The sequence below is a fragment of the Acomys russatus genome, chromosome 19, assembly GCF_903995435.1.
Source record: "Acomys russatus chromosome 19, mAcoRus1.1, whole genome shotgun sequence".
Lineage (NCBI taxonomy): Eukaryota > Metazoa > Chordata > Mammalia > Rodentia > Muridae > Acomys > Acomys russatus.
In genome coordinates, this window is record NC_067155.1 from 18269059 (window position 1) to 18285325 (window position 16267).

The window sequence follows — 16267 nt, forward strand, 5'->3', positions numbered from 1 at the left end:
CACGTAAAACCACAAGCAACTTGGGGATTTTTTTTTTTCCCTCTTCCTGGCCAGGGTGGAGAGTGGGACTGAGGGTGAGCAGGAACGCGGAGCCAGACCGAACCCAGCAGCTCAACCTTCTCCCCATTGCGTCCCTAGCCCCGGGGTGGGGTGGGGTGGCTCCTCGGGTGACCCCCTCCTCCAGCAGCGAAAAGAGGTCCTGGTCCCTTTAAGGCCCGCCCCCCCCCCCCCCCCCCCAAAAAAAAACTTCCCAGTGTCTGCTCTTTTTCGATCCCGGACGGCCGGCCAAGCTCGCCGCCGAGCTGGTAGGGGACAGGGCCACGGGGTCGGGGAAGGACGCGGGGGTGGGGGGTGGGGTGGACCGGCGGGAGGGCGGGGGGCAGGTGGAGGGGGCAGCGGGCTCGGGCGCCAGTCGTTGGCCCGGGCGCGCGTGGCCCACGGAGCGGTCCCCCGGGTCCGGGGTCCAGCCCGGTGCCACCCACCGGCGCGAGTGAGGGGCGTCCGAGCCGGGCGCGGGGACGGGGAGGGGAACCTCCCGCTCCCCTCCCCCCCACCGCCTCTGACGTCGGCGCGGGACCCCGCCCTTCCGCGGGAGCGGCCTGTTCCCCCCCCTTCCCGGCCCCCCTTTCCTGCTGCCGCCGGGCGTCACCTGCTGCGCCTTTGCGCACCGGTGTTGGGAGGACTAGCTTTTAAGAGTGTTTTGGCTACGGAGAGTCCTTGTGTAGCCCAGGGTGGCTCCGGATTCGAGTCTCTCAGACCGCTGGAATGAATAGGCTTGCAACCATCGTCCCATGCTCAAAACTTTACTTTCTCCAAACGGGGTTCCGACTCCCTGTGCCTTTTACTCACGTCTCGAAGTTAGTCCCAAGAGGATCCCCGCTCTGGGGATCCCGTTGGCCTGGTGGAGAGGTGCCCCAGCACATTTGGGGAGGCCTGCGAGCCTTCCACCGCCTTAAAACTTTCTTTGTGCGTGTTAGGGGCAGGGGGGTTGGCGGGGAAAGAGGGGCGCCTTCTCGGTGCTAGGCAAGCACGTCTAAGCTACGTCCCACAGCCTGTTGGACCCTAATGCCTCTGGCCCGGACCGTGCCCAGGATCGGGGGGAACCCTCGCAGGACGCTCGGAGGGAGACCAATCCCTTCAGAGCGAGTCTAGGCCACAAAGCACTCCCGGGGAGGCTGGGTGCTCGGTGACCACGTGCGAACCGAGTTAAACTGAAAAGACGGACTGCCGTGGCTAAATTCATAGCGAAATGGTGCGGCCTGGCAGGGCCCGAAGTCAGATGGCAGTGAGAAGTGCTCAGATTTGGGGGTTTTAAACAACCCTCCAGCTTTGGATAGGGTAGAGAGAGGCACGCGTATAATGGGGTCATCGCTTTACAAACTGCTGTCTTGCAAACGGTCACAGGAGATCGCGGGGCGCGGGGGTGTCCATAAGTCGCATCCTCAGAGTCACCTCCTCTCCCGAGGGCCCCGAAAAGTACAGTGGCGCACGCGTCCCTCCCTGGGGCCCCCGTGCCTCGATTGCGCCACAGAGCGCCTAGGGCTCCCCCCCCTTTTCACCAATCAGAAGCTACCAGCCGCCCTGTACCATCTTGAAAGAGGGCATTCTTTCCCACCCTCCATTGACCAATCGAGTGGTGACGTACAAGACGGGCACCTGCGGGAACCATAGCGTGAGGGGGGGAGACGGGACACAGAAGTGAAAGCCTTTCTTGTATCCCAGTGGAGTGGCGCGGGGAAGGTAGCCGTTGTGACTGGTAGACGCAGGGATTTCGGAGTGACGGATTAGCTAGGCAGCCAATGAGAGCGGGAAGGAGGCGGAGCTTCGGAGGCCCGCTTCCATTCGCTGTCCGCGGGAAGGCGGAGCGATCCCCAAAGATCCGGCCTATTAGATCGGAGTTCATCTTAAGGGGGCGGAGCTTGACGGAGTGACTGGCAGGGGGCGCTCACCTATAAGGAGTGCGGTAGAGCCGAGGGGGCGGCCCTTGCGGTAGAGCGGCACGGGCTCCAGCCAATAGGCGCCAACCGTGCGGGGCCTTCCCCTCCCCCCACGGCAGGGCCAGTGGCTCCCCCTATCGGGTGGGGGCGGCGAGTGACGGGCGTGTCCCTCCCCCAATGAGAGGCGGGGGGAGGCGGGTTCTGCGCCGCCATGTCGCGGAGGCTGCTGCCCCGGGCGGAGAAGCGGCGTCGGAGGCTCGAGCAGAGGCAGCAGCCGGACGAGCAGCTGAGGCGGGCGGGAGCGATGGTGAAGATGGCGGCGGCGGGCGGCGGAGGCGGCGGCGGTCGCTACTACGGCGGCGGCAACGAGGGAGGCCGAGCCCCTAAACGGCTGAAGACGGAAAACGCCGGCGACCAGCACGGAGGCGGCGGCGGCGGCGGAGGATCCGGGGCGGCGGGCGGCGGCGGCGGGGTGAGGCGAGGCTAGGGCTGTTAGACTCCTGGAAGGAAGGGAGATTTCGTACTTTTAAAAGCTATTTTATTTATTGCGGGGGTTGGTGGTGGCGGCTGGGGGGGGGGGGGAGGCGAAGGAGACCCTCTGCGCACGCGCCGCGGCCCTCGCGCTTTCCGCGGGGGGGGGGGGGGGGCGGGCGTTGGGCAAACGGCGGGGTTTGCGCGAGGACAAGGCGCGCCTGCGCGTGCGCGCGCTCCCGTAGCGGGGCTTGAGGGGGCGGAGGAAGCGGGCGGCGCACTGCGCAGGCGCCGCGGGCTGGCATGTGGCGGGGGGGGGGCGGGGGGAGCCCCCCTCGGCACGCGGCCTGGCCGTTTTTTTTTTTTATTCCCTTTATCGGTTTTTCTGCTTCCTCCCCCCCCCCCCCCCCCCCCCCCCCGCTGTGTGTTCCCGTGCGCAGGCGCGCTTCTGCAACCAGGTCGTGTTGAGCGGGAACTGGGTGGGCGGCGGCCTGACCCCCGTGGGCAGTTCTGCCCCATCGCGGTCTTCATCACGGCCGCCTCCGTATATAAGTTGACTGGGTTGTAACACCCAGATCCAAATACCTAACCTCTGTTGTTGCTGTGTGCGTTATAAAAATGGAAGGCGGGGGTTTGTGAAGGGCGGGTTTTAACTGTTGTGGGAATGGAGCCAAGCTTGAAGGCCATCATCGCCTAGTTTGCTTAGGGTTGGTTTGCCCAACGGAACACTTAAAAAGATCACAGCTGTGATTTCCGGGCTGGGATGCGGTCTGCACTGACTTAAAAAGTTTTATCAAAGTCCCGTCGGGCGTGGAGGCAGAAGCAGGCTAATCCCTTCTGCATAGTGGCTTTCAGGCTATAATAGTGGGGCTCATCAACCAAACAAAAACACCCCAACAAGTCAGTGGCCTCTTTCTCGGCTGCTTTTTCATGCACTTGGCCCTATAAGGATGCTAGATTTCCGCATCCTGAGAAGACGATTTAATTGGGTCTGGAGGGTTAACTGCCAAGTCAGACCCCGGGAGCCCGTGAAGGGAAGGAGAGAACAGACTCGAAAAGGTTGTCCTCTGAGCGTGTCCTGGGAGGTCTGCTGTGCCTTACCCCCATCCTCAGATATTTAAAAACGGAAGATCTCGCATGTGATGTTCCTCTGAGGTGGGTAGGGGTTTTTTTGAACTCCATTACAGAGCAGTAAAGACACTGGGAAAATGGCGTTGAGTCGTGAGTGAGGAGCAGGGCTCGGATTAGAACTGAGGGCTGTGGAAGACAGACCTCAGCTGGAAACGGCCAGGAAGGGTGTGCCTTCTGTGCTTCATGGCTTCTGCCCAGTGAGCGAGAACCCAGGAGAGAGAGAGAGGAGAAAGTTTCTGCCTCAGAATCTTCTCTGTGTGTGGAAAGATAACATCTCCTGAGAGGAGGAGGAGGCAGCCATTACAGGGTGGGATAGCAGCTCGGGGCGGAAGAGCGTGGCCTAGACAGACTGAGTAAGACAGGACGGGCAGATTGTCCTGGTAGCCATGTGTCTTGAACAGTTGGTGGTTTGCCCTGACTGGACCTGAAGGTGACGTGTGTCAGTCACTCTTCAAAGCGCCACAGCTTGCGGAGCCAGGGACAACACAGGCTCTGGGGCCCAGCCGGCTGCTGGAGCGCTCCCTGTGGGTGTGACCCCGTTCCACACCGCTCTTCCTGTTGAACTTTGATTGAGGGGAGGGAGGATTCTAGAGAGACTGTTGGTGTGAGACTCCAGTTCTCCTCACACTCAGCCTGCCTTAGAAGCTGGGCTACCACAGGCCAGTGGGCAGATGGCCGCTCACTTGAGGCTTTTGGCCATCAGATGGCTTTAGGTTGGAGTCTCACTGTCACCTTCCTCTTTCAGGAGAACTACGATGATCCCCACAAAACCCCTGCCTCCCCGGTTGTCCACATCAGGGGCCTGATTGATGGTGTGGTGGAGGCTGACCTTGTGGAAGCCCTGCAAGAATTTGGGCCTATTAGGTACTTGGGGAGCCAGGGCTTGGATCTTCTTAGCACCCGTGTGTCCCTGGGGTCTCCTGTGACTCCTCCTCAGAGCTCACTCTTGCATGTTTCGAGTTTTAGTTCCTTATTTCTCCTCCTTCCCCCGTTTCTACCACAGACCTGTGGTTCTAGTCAGAGCTCTTTTATTCTAGTATTTTCAGGCCAGGTGTTGTGAGCAAGTGTGGATACCTTTGCCCTAGATTCCTTCTCCTGCAGAGTTCCCCAGGCAGTGGCTAGGCAGGGTTGTGATGTGCTCAGCCTGACCGGATCTTCTGAAGCAGGACGGGCCAGAGGTCAGAAGAGCAGGAGTCAGCTCACAGGCGTGTCTCGTTCCCGACCCCCCTCCCTGCAGCTATGTGGTGGTGATGCCGAAGAAGAGACAGGCACTGGTGGAGTTTGAGGATGTGCTGGGGGCTTGTAATGCAGTCAACTACGCAGCGGACAACCAAATCTATATCGCTGGTCACCCTGCCTTTGTCAACTACTCCACCAGCCAGAAGATCTCTCGCCCTGGGGACTCTGACGACTCGCGGAGCGTCAACAGCGTGCTTCTGTTTACCATCCTCAACCCCATCTACTCCATAACCACGGTGTGTCCTGCAGGCTGCTCTGGGCTCCCTTCCCTTGCTGTCCTAGTGCCGCCCCCAAGCCAGCGGGGCATGCCGGGCGCTTACCCTGCCTGTTGTTTCTTTTCTAGGATGTTCTGTACACTATCTGTAACCCTTGTGGCCCTGTCCAGAGAATTGTCATTTTTCGGAAGAATGGAGTGCAGGCTATGGTGGAATATCCTTTTCTGAGGAACTGATGGTGTTTGGTCTGGGGGTCGCTCAGGTCTTGGCAGAGTTTGTGCCACCTTTCCAGAGACCGTTTTGTGGAAGTCTGAACTGGGGGCCATACACTGCAAATCTTCTTTTTTTTTTTTTTTTTTTTTTTTTTTTTTTTTTTTTTTTGGTTTTTCGAGACAGGGTTTCTCCGTGTAGCCTTGGCCATCCTGGACTCACTTTGTAGACCAGGCTGGCTTCGAACTCACAGCGATCCGCCTGCCTCTGCCTCCCGAGTGCTGGGATTAAAGGCATGCGCCACCACACCCGGCTACACTGCAAATCTTAACAGATCAGGCGGTGAGGCTCATGTAACAAGTGGTCCTGATAGGTCAGTCCTGAGGAGGTGCTGCCTTGTTTGCGTGGTGTTTGTATCCCTTTGATGGTAACTGAGCCCAGGGCTTCCTGCGTGCTATAGTGTGTATCCACAGTCTTCAGGTGGTCGGCTTCGTTCTGTGAACGGAGTTTAGATGAGGAGAAATCGGACTCGAGAACTGCAGGGTGATTTACAGTGTGGAGAAGGTTTTGATAAAAGATGGCAGTACTAGGAAGGCAGAGGCAGGCGGTTCTCTGAGTTTGAGGCCAGCCTAGTCTACAGGGTCCAGGACAGCCACGGCTACCCAAGAGACCCTGTCTTGAACACCTTTAAAGGCAGGCAGGGCACACAGATTTCAGAGATGAAGCAGCTTGAGATTAGCTGTGGGTGGCTGGGATAAGAGTGCAGATCACAGGCTGCAGAGATGGCTCAGGCTGGGGGCACTGGCTGCTTCTCCAGAGGTCCTGAGTTCCCAGGGGCCACATGGTGGTTTACAGTCGTCTACAATCCAATCTGATGCGCTCTTCTGGCCTGCAGGTGTACATGCAGCCAGAGCACTGTACACGTAATAATCTATTTTTAAAAAGGTACAGATCACAGAGAACCCTGGCCAGTGACTGCTTCCTGAGGCCAGGCCCTGCTGTGTCTCCAAAGCTCTTGCCTTTTTTTTTTTTTTTTTTTTTTTTTTTTTTTTTAAGCTCTTGCCTTTTGCCTGAAGTTGTAGTTGGTGCTCACAGCCTTTGGGTGCTCTCTGGTCCTTGTCTTATTGGCAGTGTGGGATAATGCCTTTCCAAGCTCCACAGTGGTGCCTTCCTTAAGTCCTCTCACATTTGATTCTGTGCAAAGTGCGCAGCGGGCCAAGGCCTCCCTTAATGGGGCTGACATCTACTCCGGCTGTTGCACTCTGAAGATTGAATACGCAAAGGTAGGCCGGGGAGTGACTGCCCGCGTTGGCTACCTGGCGAAAGGATGCATGGCCCATCTTAAACTTTGCCTTCCTTGCAGCCTACGCGTTTAAATGTATTCAAGAATGATCAAGATACTTGGGACTACACAAACCCCAACCTCAGTGGACAAGGTAATCCTGACGGCTGCTTTGTTGTAAATACACCCGCCTTGCCTCTTCACTTGACTAGTGCGCTTGACAGCCCAGGGCTCCCTGTGGACAGACAAGGGAGGGCCGTGGGGCAGAGCTGAGGCTGAGTCTTGGGCTGGGTGGAAGCGGGGCAGCGCTGAAGAGGCGGAATGGCAAGGGGCAGGCAGTGGGGGCCGCTCCAGGTGGGGTCGCTGCCTTCATCCTAGAAGCCTTCCTAGGGTTGCTGGGCTCCATTCCTGGAGGGGAGAAAGGGCCCCTTTCACTCTCTGCTGTGAGAGAGGGTCTCAGTGGCGGAGGGTTTTGAAGCAGAGCCTCCAAGCAAGTAGACCTTGTAGGGGTCAAACACTTGGGGTGAGGTCAGGGCAGACACTCCCGGTCTCCTTTGGAGAGGGAACGCCGCGTCTGTTCAGGGCCCACATGTACAACCCCTTTCTAGTGCTGTCACAAGCCGTTTGCCTTTGGTAAGCGGGAGAGGTGAAGAACTCTCTTTGAAACACAGCGTCACTCCCTCTGAAAATCGGCAAGATGGACCACTCTGGGTCTGATACGGCGGACTAGGCCTTGGGCTGTGGGAGGAGGCTGGAGGCTGACACTGTAGAGGGGCTCTGGGAGGCCAGGCCCGGCCTACACTGTAGGTGGGCCTGTCTCACTTGCCTTGCAGCTGAGAACCAGTGGGTTGGGTGGGCTAGACTCTCCCAAGGACCCTCAGAATTGGCCCTCTGGGCCTGGCTGCTCCCTCCAAAGGTCAGAGGCAAATTATGACCAAGTGAATGTCCCAGAGCGGGCAGTGACACTACATGACTGCTGACAGAAACATGGCAACCAACCATTTCTTCTCCAAGGGCCACAAATAGAAGATGTGCAGACCGGCAGGGGCTAGTAGCAGGGACTGTGCATTGGTTTTGATGCCTCTCAGCTTGGCTGATGAGGTGACCTGGAGTCAGGGCGGTGCTTGGCCACCCCCTCGGGATCCACACGTCAGCGGCTCTGCCTCTGCACATTGCGCACCAACACACAGGGCACAAAGCACTAGCTCTTCCTGGAGAGAACATGCAGCCTTCACCACGTCCCCAGAGACAGCCGCAGACTGAGCTCACTACATCAAGGACACCACACCGCGCTCCAAGGAACAGCTACAAGCACAGAGACAGAGGCAGACAGAGACAAAGAAAGAGACGCAACATGGCAGCAGACACTGCTTTTTTATTAAACATTAAAAAAGGCAAAGTCCAAGCAAACCCGAACCCAAGAATGTACACAGAAGTAGGAAACACAGACCAGAGCTCGCCCAGCCAGCCAGCCAGCGGCGCCCTTTTCGGAGGACGGTTCGATCCATAGACTGCAGTAGATCCCATGGGCCTCCAAGACAGTAGGATCCTCTCCACTCCTCGGCATGTGGGTTTTGTTCTTTAGGTCCTTTGGTTTGGGGAGGGCCTTCTCTTTTCTTTTGTGTTTTGATTTTTTTCCTGCAGTCATCAGCTGCCAACACAGTCTGCACCAACTGGAGATCAGAAATTAAAAAAAAAAATTTAAAGCACAACAACAAAAAAATCAGAAAACCAAAACAGACCTAAAACCAAAACAGCTCAGAGGCACACAGTTACCTGCTGTTGGGTAACCGGGCGTGCTCCCAAGGCCAAGGCGCGGGCATAGTGGGGCCACTGGCACACTTCATACCAGGAGACACGCACATGGAGCGCTACACAGCCAGAAGCACCGCACTGCAGCACACAATATGAGGAGGTGACAACATGGAGGGACACTACCCACTTCATACACCTTTATTTCCACTTTTCTGGTATCTTCTGAGGAGAGAACATCTGAGCCAATTTTGATTTAATCAGAACATTGACTTTTAAAGAAAAATGTAGCGGATGTATGCGGTGACTTGTATTTATGACTGTAAAACCATGTGATGCAGGGTCGCAGTGTATGTTTGATGGGACGCCATCTTTCAGAACTGTGCTAACTCACTGTTGAAGCGTCCAATGGTAAGAGAAAAAAACAGATTTGTTTTTTTGTGACAAATGGACATTGTACTCTGTACTTCTGCTGTAAGTAGCCCTTTTCCATCTTTGTAACTGTTGGAAAATAAACCCAGGCAGGGTGGCAAGAACGGGCAGTGGGTTCAAGCTCTGGGTCCTGGTGCCACCGGCCCTGGGCTGAGGTTGTGGCTCGGCCACTGCTTGGCAAGTGTCTAACTGTTCAGTGAAAGAGTAACTGCTCAATTCCCCATCTGTGAGCTGGGGCCGAGACTTGAGTACCTACCTCATAGGGTTGTTGTGAGGAACTCAGACGCCGTGTTGTCTGTAAAGTGCTTATCACTGTCTGCCACTTGAGCGCTGAACTAACGGTTGGGAACTGGGGCTGGGAGGGGCTCTGCGCCATCACTGGGGCTGGGATTGTGGATGCCTTGTACATACTTAATTGCTCTTTGAAACGGACTGTGCACATGCCCTGCTGTCGGCCCCAGCAGCCCCTCGGGCTGGATGGGATGTGGGGGGTGTCCAGCCTAGGGTTGACAAAGGGGCCTGAGTTCCCAAACATAGAGGCTCTGTGGGCCGGTCACCTCATTTCTGTCCAGTGTGGGTTCACTTAATTTGTCTTTTGCCCTTAACCTTTCTCCCTGTGTTGGGAATTACTTTATAAAAGTGTGCTCCCTGTCCACACATAATACGCCCACACTGTATTTCCCTAGATGGCAGGAGCTGGGCTCCCTGCCTGTTTCCTACTATAAGCCAGGACGGGGAGAGCAAGTAATCCCAGGAGCTGGCTTTGTCCCCTGAAAGGAAAGCAGCTGACTTGTGTGTGCAGTGGAGGGCGAGTGGATCTCAGAGACCAGCCTTAGACCTGGGCTTCAGTGGCCCGTCCCCGCCCCATCATAGGAAAGAGGCCCAAGCAGCTTCATGGCCATGCTCAGCTCAGTGCCCTAGGATTGGCCTCTAGTCAGCAGTGGGGTTCCTTCTTGTGCTCTCTTCCTAACTCTGTCTTTGATCCACAGGTGACCCTGGCAGTAATCCCAACAAACGCCAGCGGCAGCCCCCTCTCCTGGGAGATCATCCCGCAGAATATGGTGAGGGCAGGGGGTTCCCCTCCGTGGACTCCCGTGGCTCATGTGCCCCTGCCCGTCGTCCGCCGCGAAAATTCTCACCCGTCCTCCCTCTCTTTCCTTCCCACCCCCCAGGAGGGCCCCATGGTGGGTACCACAGCCATTACCATGATGAGGGCTACGGGCCCCCCCCACCTCACTACGAAGGGAGAAGGATGGGCCCACCTGTGGGGGGTCACCGCCGGGGCCCAAGTCGCTATGGCCCCCAGTATGGTCATCCCCCACCCCCTCCCCCACCACCCGACTATGGCCCCCACGCTGACAGCCCTGTGCTCATGGTCTATGGCCTGGACCAGTCTAAGATGAACTGTGACCGCGTCTTCAATGTCTTCTGCTTGTATGGCAATGTGGAGAAGGTGAGTTGCTGGCTTCCCTCCACGAGCTGACGCAGCCTCAGCCCCAGCTGGGGAGGGGGGCGGCCGTGCAGCGGTGGCTCCTGTCGTACAGACAGCCCGTTTCTTCCCGCATTAGCCAAGGGCCTTACCACACAGTGTTGAGTCAGCCCTAAGAATGCAGGGAGTGGGCTGGAGAGATGGCTTGGAGGATGAGAGCACGGAGTTTAGTTCCCAGCAACCACATGGTGGCTCCCAGCCATCTACAAGCCCTCTTCTGGCTGCAGGTGTACACACAGGCAGAGCACTGTATACATAATCTAAAGAAGAGGAAGAGTGCAGGGAGTGAAGATAGGTAAAAATGGCCTGGACAGGACAGCTCCAGGTAGTCTGGCAGCTCAGGGCCTTTGTGTACTCTGCTGGGAAGTTGACTCTGCCTAACTGGTGGCCAAGTGCATATGGGCCAGGCTTTGACCGCCTCACGTGATGATGCTCACCTGGGCCTTAGAACTCAAGTCCAGGCCACCCACTGAGACAGGCTCCTTGTGCAGCAGCAGGTCGTGTGGTTTTTTCCCACTGTATTTCTCCTCAATCCCCCACCCCGCAGGACAGGGTTTCTCTGTGTAGCCTTGGCCATCCTGGACTCACTTTGTAGACCAGGCTGGCCTCGAACTCACAGCGATCCACCTGCCTCTGCCTCCCGAGTGCTGGGATTGAAGGCGTGCGCCACCACCGCCTGGCTAAAATTGAGAAACTGGACCTGACCCGTCCCGTCCCCCCCACCCATTGTACTGGTTAAGGTGTAGTGGAAGGACAGGTTAAGTGCTGTGCGTGGGAGCAGAACGTGGCTAGATGACTTCAGAGCCTCTGCTAGTGTGCACTGCAGCAGTCAGCCTACGGATGGTTCAGTGCTAGCACTGTTCTCCACATTGTGACTGCAGCATGCCAACAGCTTACTGTCTGGTTCTGCATAGTTTGCTCCATACGCGTCTCCTGTGAGGAGGGCAGCACTGCCTGGGCTCCACTGCCCACCCTGGGTTGAGCTCATGCATGGGCCAGGGGGAGCTGGCTCTGATCCCTGTTCGTCCACGAGGAAACGGATGCCTAGAGCCAGAGTAGGGGCAGCTTGTGACTTGTGGGTGAGAGGACGGACCATGGTGCTGAATTACACCTTTTCCCCCTAAGGTGAAATTTATGAAAAGCAAGCCGGGGGCCGCCATGGTGGAGATGGCTGATGGCTATGCTGTGGACCGAGCCATCACTCACCTCAACAACAACTTCATGTTTGGGCAGAAGATGAATGTCTGGTAAGCGCTATCCTCCCGGGCAGGGGAAGGCTGGAGGGAAGACCTAGGCAGGCGGGGGTGCTAGTGCTGACTGAGGTGGAGGTGCTTGCACAGGCGGGCGTGGGCACCGTGCTCTCTGCTTCCTCATGAAGCCCTGCAAGGAAGGAAGGAAGGAAGGAAGGGCTCAGCTGTGTAGCGGTGTGTGCTCACACAACAGCAGGTCAGACAGGCATGTGGCCAGGGTTGGCACAAAGACTTCCTGTCTTCCCTCAGTGTCTCCAAACAACCAGCCATCATGCCTGGCCAGTCATACGGGCTAGAAGATGGGTCCTGCAGTTACAAAGACTTCAGCGAGTCCAGGAACAATCGGTTTTCCACCCCAGAGCAGGCGGCTAAGAACCGCATCCAGCACCCCAGCAACGTCCTGCACTTCTTCAACGCTCCTCTGGAGGTGACCGAGGAGAACTTTTTTGAGGTGGGTGCTGTGGAGCTGTCTGTTGATAGGTCTAAAGGAATCTGGACCCTGAGAGCACCAGTCCTGGGCGTGGGGAGGCTCCCCTGCTCAGCTGGGGTAGGTGAGAGCTGAGGCACAGTGGTGCAGAGCTCTGCTCTTTGGCATTTCGCCAAGCAGTACTGACCGAGTGCCAATTTGCCCTGAACCTAGTGTAAGTGGGGTCAGAACACAGGCCAGCAAGCCTAGGGGTGCTGGGATGGTACCCACAAAAGAGGGTGAAGCTTTGGAGCCTAAGCAAAGGGCTTAGCCTAGCAGTCGGGCCAGTGTCGGTTGTACCCACACACACACCCCGCCTTCCCCGTCGGAGTTTGAGAAGCAGCCCCCTGCTCATGCTGCTCTGTTGAGGGGAGGCACTGGTCTGCTCGAGTCTTCCACATGCGCCCTTGGATTCTGAATTCTGTCACTGTGTTTCTGCACTAGATCTGTGATGAGCTGGGAGTGAAGCGGCCAACTTCTGTGAAAGTATTTTCAGGCAAAAGTGAGTTTGGCACCACTTTGTTCCCCGAGCCCGCTGCCACTGTGGGTGGTTGCACGGAGGAGGAGCCTTCTCTTCTGCCTTGGCCTAACTAAGCCCTGCCTCTTATTTCATTCAGGTGAGCGCAGCTCCTCCGGGCTGCTGGAGTGGGACTCCAAGAGCGACGCCCTGGAGACCTTGGGCTTCCTGAACCATTACCAGATGAAAAACCCAAGTGAGTGTCTGTGTGTCCTGCGGAAACCCCCTGGTGGCCTGATGGTTGTCTGGCTGCATGCCAGAGCCAGCCTTCTGCCCTCAGGATAGGGCCCTAGAGGCTGCCAGTGTCGCAGACACAGGCAAATGGGACTTGGTCACCAGGAGAGCAGTCTCATGACATCCTCCTGGGAGGCCAGCCAGGCTGCCTGGTCCCACCCACCTGGCAGCTTGGGAGTTGCTCAGCTCAACCCTGGGTGCTGATTACACAGTTAGAACTTGTAATTGATCTGAGGGAGGGGGTGTAGACTGGGAGGACTGGTTAGGAGCGCCAGAGGGTCCCATGTGACACCTGTCTCTTGTTTGCAGATGGCCCGTACCCGTACACTCTGAAGCTGTGTTTCTCCACTGCACAGCACGCCTCCTAACTAGATGCTGGGAAGGGAGAGTCCATCCCAGCCGGAAAACGTTTCTTTCCTTTATGCTGTTGGTTTCTTTGGTTTTGTTTCGATTTATCTTTTGCAGTTCTTGTTTCCTTTTAAATGCTAGGTCAGTAGAGGCTTAACCACAGCGGACATGCTCTGGAGGGGGAGGGGAACTGGTGTCTCCCAAGACTAACCTTCACTTTTTAAGATAACTGTATGTGTGATTTTTTTTTTTTTCTCCTGTTCATACATTTGTGCTGCCCATGTATCTTAGCACATTTCAATAAAATGGTTTGGAAAATAAAACTTATTTGCTGGGGTTCCAGGACTGGTGTGTCTGCTTTCCTCTCTCCACTCAGCATCTGAAGAGTGGTGGGCCCGGCCTTGACAGGGACAAGGTGGGCAGTAACCAGGAGTCAGTCCTGTGGTCTGAAGGGCACACTGCCCAGGCCAGCTTCGTGTTTGTTTTGGGTGTCATTGAAAAAGGCTGGTGGAGATACAGCTCAGAGGGTAAAGGTGCTTGCTGGCCAGTCTGACGTCCCTGACCCTGTGTGCATTATAGTGTCTGCACACGCATATACATAGGTAAACTAAGTGCAGCCTACAGTGGTGATGACACCTTTAATCTCACTTAGGAGGCAGAAGCAGATGAGTTCCAGGACAGCCTGGTCCACAGAAGAAGGTCCAGCATGTCAGGGTTGCAGAGAAACCCTGTCTTAGAACACACATTGGAGCGCTGTGGTGCTGACCTGAGGCCCAGCTGCCCAGGACTGCTGGTTGAGGCTAGTCTGGACAGTATGGTCCTACAACATGAGAAAATGGTTGCAAAGCCATGAGAAGACTTAAAAAGGCTTCATCCACAGAAACACTTGTGCTTTTGTGAGTAGAAAAAACAATAAGCAAAAATTAACTTCTGGGTTCTTTTTCCCGCTGTGGGGAAGTATTTTACATTTTTGTGTATGTATACTCGGCCATCCACCAAATGAGGGCAAATTAAGGTTGTTGGGTTTGGCGGAAGTGCCTTACCTTGCTGGAGCCACCTTCGGTGGGTAGTGGCTGACTTCCTGTATGACGGGTGACAAGAGCCTTGGCCCTTCAGGGTATCACTGTTGAGGTGTGCCGTGGCTTACTTAACCTAGTCCTGAAAGTCATTTCCTGGTCTGGCTAACTCACCTGATGTCCATCCTGAGGCAAAGTTTGCAAGCTGCTGGGCATGTGTGGTAGATGTGGGGTTAGCTAACCCTAACCCTAACCCTCGAAAGATGGCTTCAGTAGAGGCAAGGCTAGGAGCAGCATGGCTTACAGACTGACCTCCTGGAAGGGAGGGGGCGATCTGCCGAGGAGCAAGCCCCACTAGTGACAAGAGGTGATAATGTCCCCGAGAGCCGCCTGACTTGGCCATTGCAGCTGAGCATGTCAGTCACGGGTAGGACAATCTAGGTGATTCAAAGTGAGTTCTACCATCTATTATGTGTTGGCAATTTGACACACAGGCACACACCCCCTGTGTATCAGCCACAGTTTCTTTTCACGCCAGCTACATTGTTATGCACATCTAGTGAAATGAGAACATGACTGCCACAAGGTGTGGTTGAGGAGTTTATGTGGAGAGAGGAGGGGGAGTCCAGCCAGAGGCAGCTGCAGGAGGCCAGAGCAGGAGGAGAGAGTCGAGACTGGACATGATCAGTAGGAGGGTGGGGTGGGGTGGACCAAAAGGAGAGAGGACAAAGGGCACATGACCAAAATGGCAGGGTCACATAGGAGTCCGAAGCTGGAAGAAGGGCGCCCAGGAGCTGGAGTTTAAGGTCTGGTAGTTAAGAGCTGAAGAGCCGCAGGTACTGACTGTACCAATAGCTGCTGCACGGCAAGCTGCATGTTCCAGGCTTTCTTTTGGACCCCAAGTTCCAGCCTCTTTGTTGATAAGGGCCAACAATCTCCTTACGGGGTCCTTGGCTGAAATCAGGGTGCCCTTTTCACTCACATTCTGGCATCTGCATAGGATTTACAGCTTTCCAGTGAGTAGAGAATAAAACATTACTCCTGTTATTGCATCTGTCTCTTGTGGAAAATCAAAAACCAGATGCCTGTCTCAGCTCTAAGTCTGGGTAGCAGACATATTCATAAAGATGGAGGCATACCTACTGTCCCACTGGCCCAGAGACATCTGCTCATCCTCTTGCAAACATCTCCCTGAGGAGTGCATTTACACTGTGTTTTATGCTCTTGGGCAATAAATATTGTCTCAGGTTTTTTTTTGTTTTTTGTTTTTTGGTTTGCGTGTGTTTTAAGAATATAGCCTTTTAGGCCAGGTGCGATGGCGCACGCCTTTAATCCCAGCACTCGGGAGGCAGAGGCAAGTGGATCGCTGTGAGTTGGAGGCCAGCCTGGTCTACAAAGTGAGTCCAGGACAGCCAGGGCTACACAGAGAAACCCTGTCTCAAAACAAACAAACAAACAAAAAACCCAAAAGAAGCCGGGCGTGGTGGCGCATGCCTTTAATCCCAGCACTCGGGAGGCAGAGGCAGGCGGATTGCTGTGAGTTCGAAGCCAGCCTGTCGAAGCCAGCCTGGTCTACAAAGTGAGTCCAGGATGGCCAAGGCTACACGGAGAAACCCTGTCTCGAAAAACCAAAAAAAAAAAAAAAAACCCAAAAGAAAAAAGAATATAGCCTTTCAGCAAGGCAGTGGTGGCGCACTCCTTTAATCCCAGCACTCCGGAGGCAGAGGCAGGCGGATCATTGTGAGTTCCAGGCCAGCCTGGTCTACAAAGTGAGTCCAGGACAGTCAAGGCTACACAGAGAGACCCTGTCTCCAAAAACAAAAACCAACAAAAATATATAGCCTTTCAGCCCACAACTGTAATCCCAGCACTTGGGGAGGCAGAGATAGGCAGATCTCTCTGAGTTTAAGGCCAGCCTGGTCTACAAAGAGAGTCCAGGACAGCCAAGGCTACACTGAGGAACCCTGTTTTGAAAAAAACAAACAAAACGAAAAAAGAAAAAGAACATAGCCTTTTGCCAGGTGTTGTTGGCACATGTCCCTAATCCCAACACAGGGGAGGGAGATCAAGGCAGACAGATCTCTATGAGTTCCAGAGCTAGTTCTAGGACAGCCATGGCTACACAGAGGTACCTTGTCCAGAAAACGATATAAAAAGAACATAGCCCTTTTTTTATTGTTGTTTTTTGTTTTTGTTTTTTTGAGACAGGGTCTCTACAGAGTCCTGGCTGTCCTGGAACTTGCTATGTAGATGAGGCTTGTCTTGAACTCACAGAGAT

The 16267-nt window shown here is 55.4% G+C and overlaps 1 protein-coding gene across 3 annotated transcripts; it reads left to right on the plus strand.

Moving 5' to 3' along the window:
• The first annotated feature begins 246 nt into the window (after window positions 1–246).
• On the plus strand, window positions 247–13298 carry Hnrnpl (heterogeneous nuclear ribonucleoprotein L). 3 transcript variants are annotated; one of them, XM_051162698.1, is made up of 13 exons: window positions 2134–2409; window positions 4285–4403; window positions 4777–5014; window positions 5122–5207; window positions 6390–6486; window positions 6567–6639; window positions 9659–9730; window positions 9842–10122; window positions 11284–11405; window positions 11658–11859; window positions 12319–12376; window positions 12492–12587; window positions 12935–13298. In XM_051162698.1, the coding sequence occupies exons 1-13, from the start codon at window positions 2149–2151 to the stop codon at window positions 12991–12993; spliced, it is 1764 nt and encodes a 587-aa protein (XP_051018655.1). In that variant the 5' UTR covers window positions 2134–2148; the 3' UTR covers window positions 12994–13298. The 3 variants fall into 3 exon arrangements, with proteins under 3 accessions (XP_051018656.1, XP_051018654.1, XP_051018655.1); XM_051162699.1 differs by lacking the exon at window positions 2134–2409 and adding an exon at window positions 247–305 and having other exon boundaries at window positions 9659–10122; XM_051162697.1 differs by having other exon boundaries at window positions 1719–2409; window positions 9659–10122.
• The last annotated feature ends 2969 nt before the right edge of the window (window positions 13299–16267 follow it).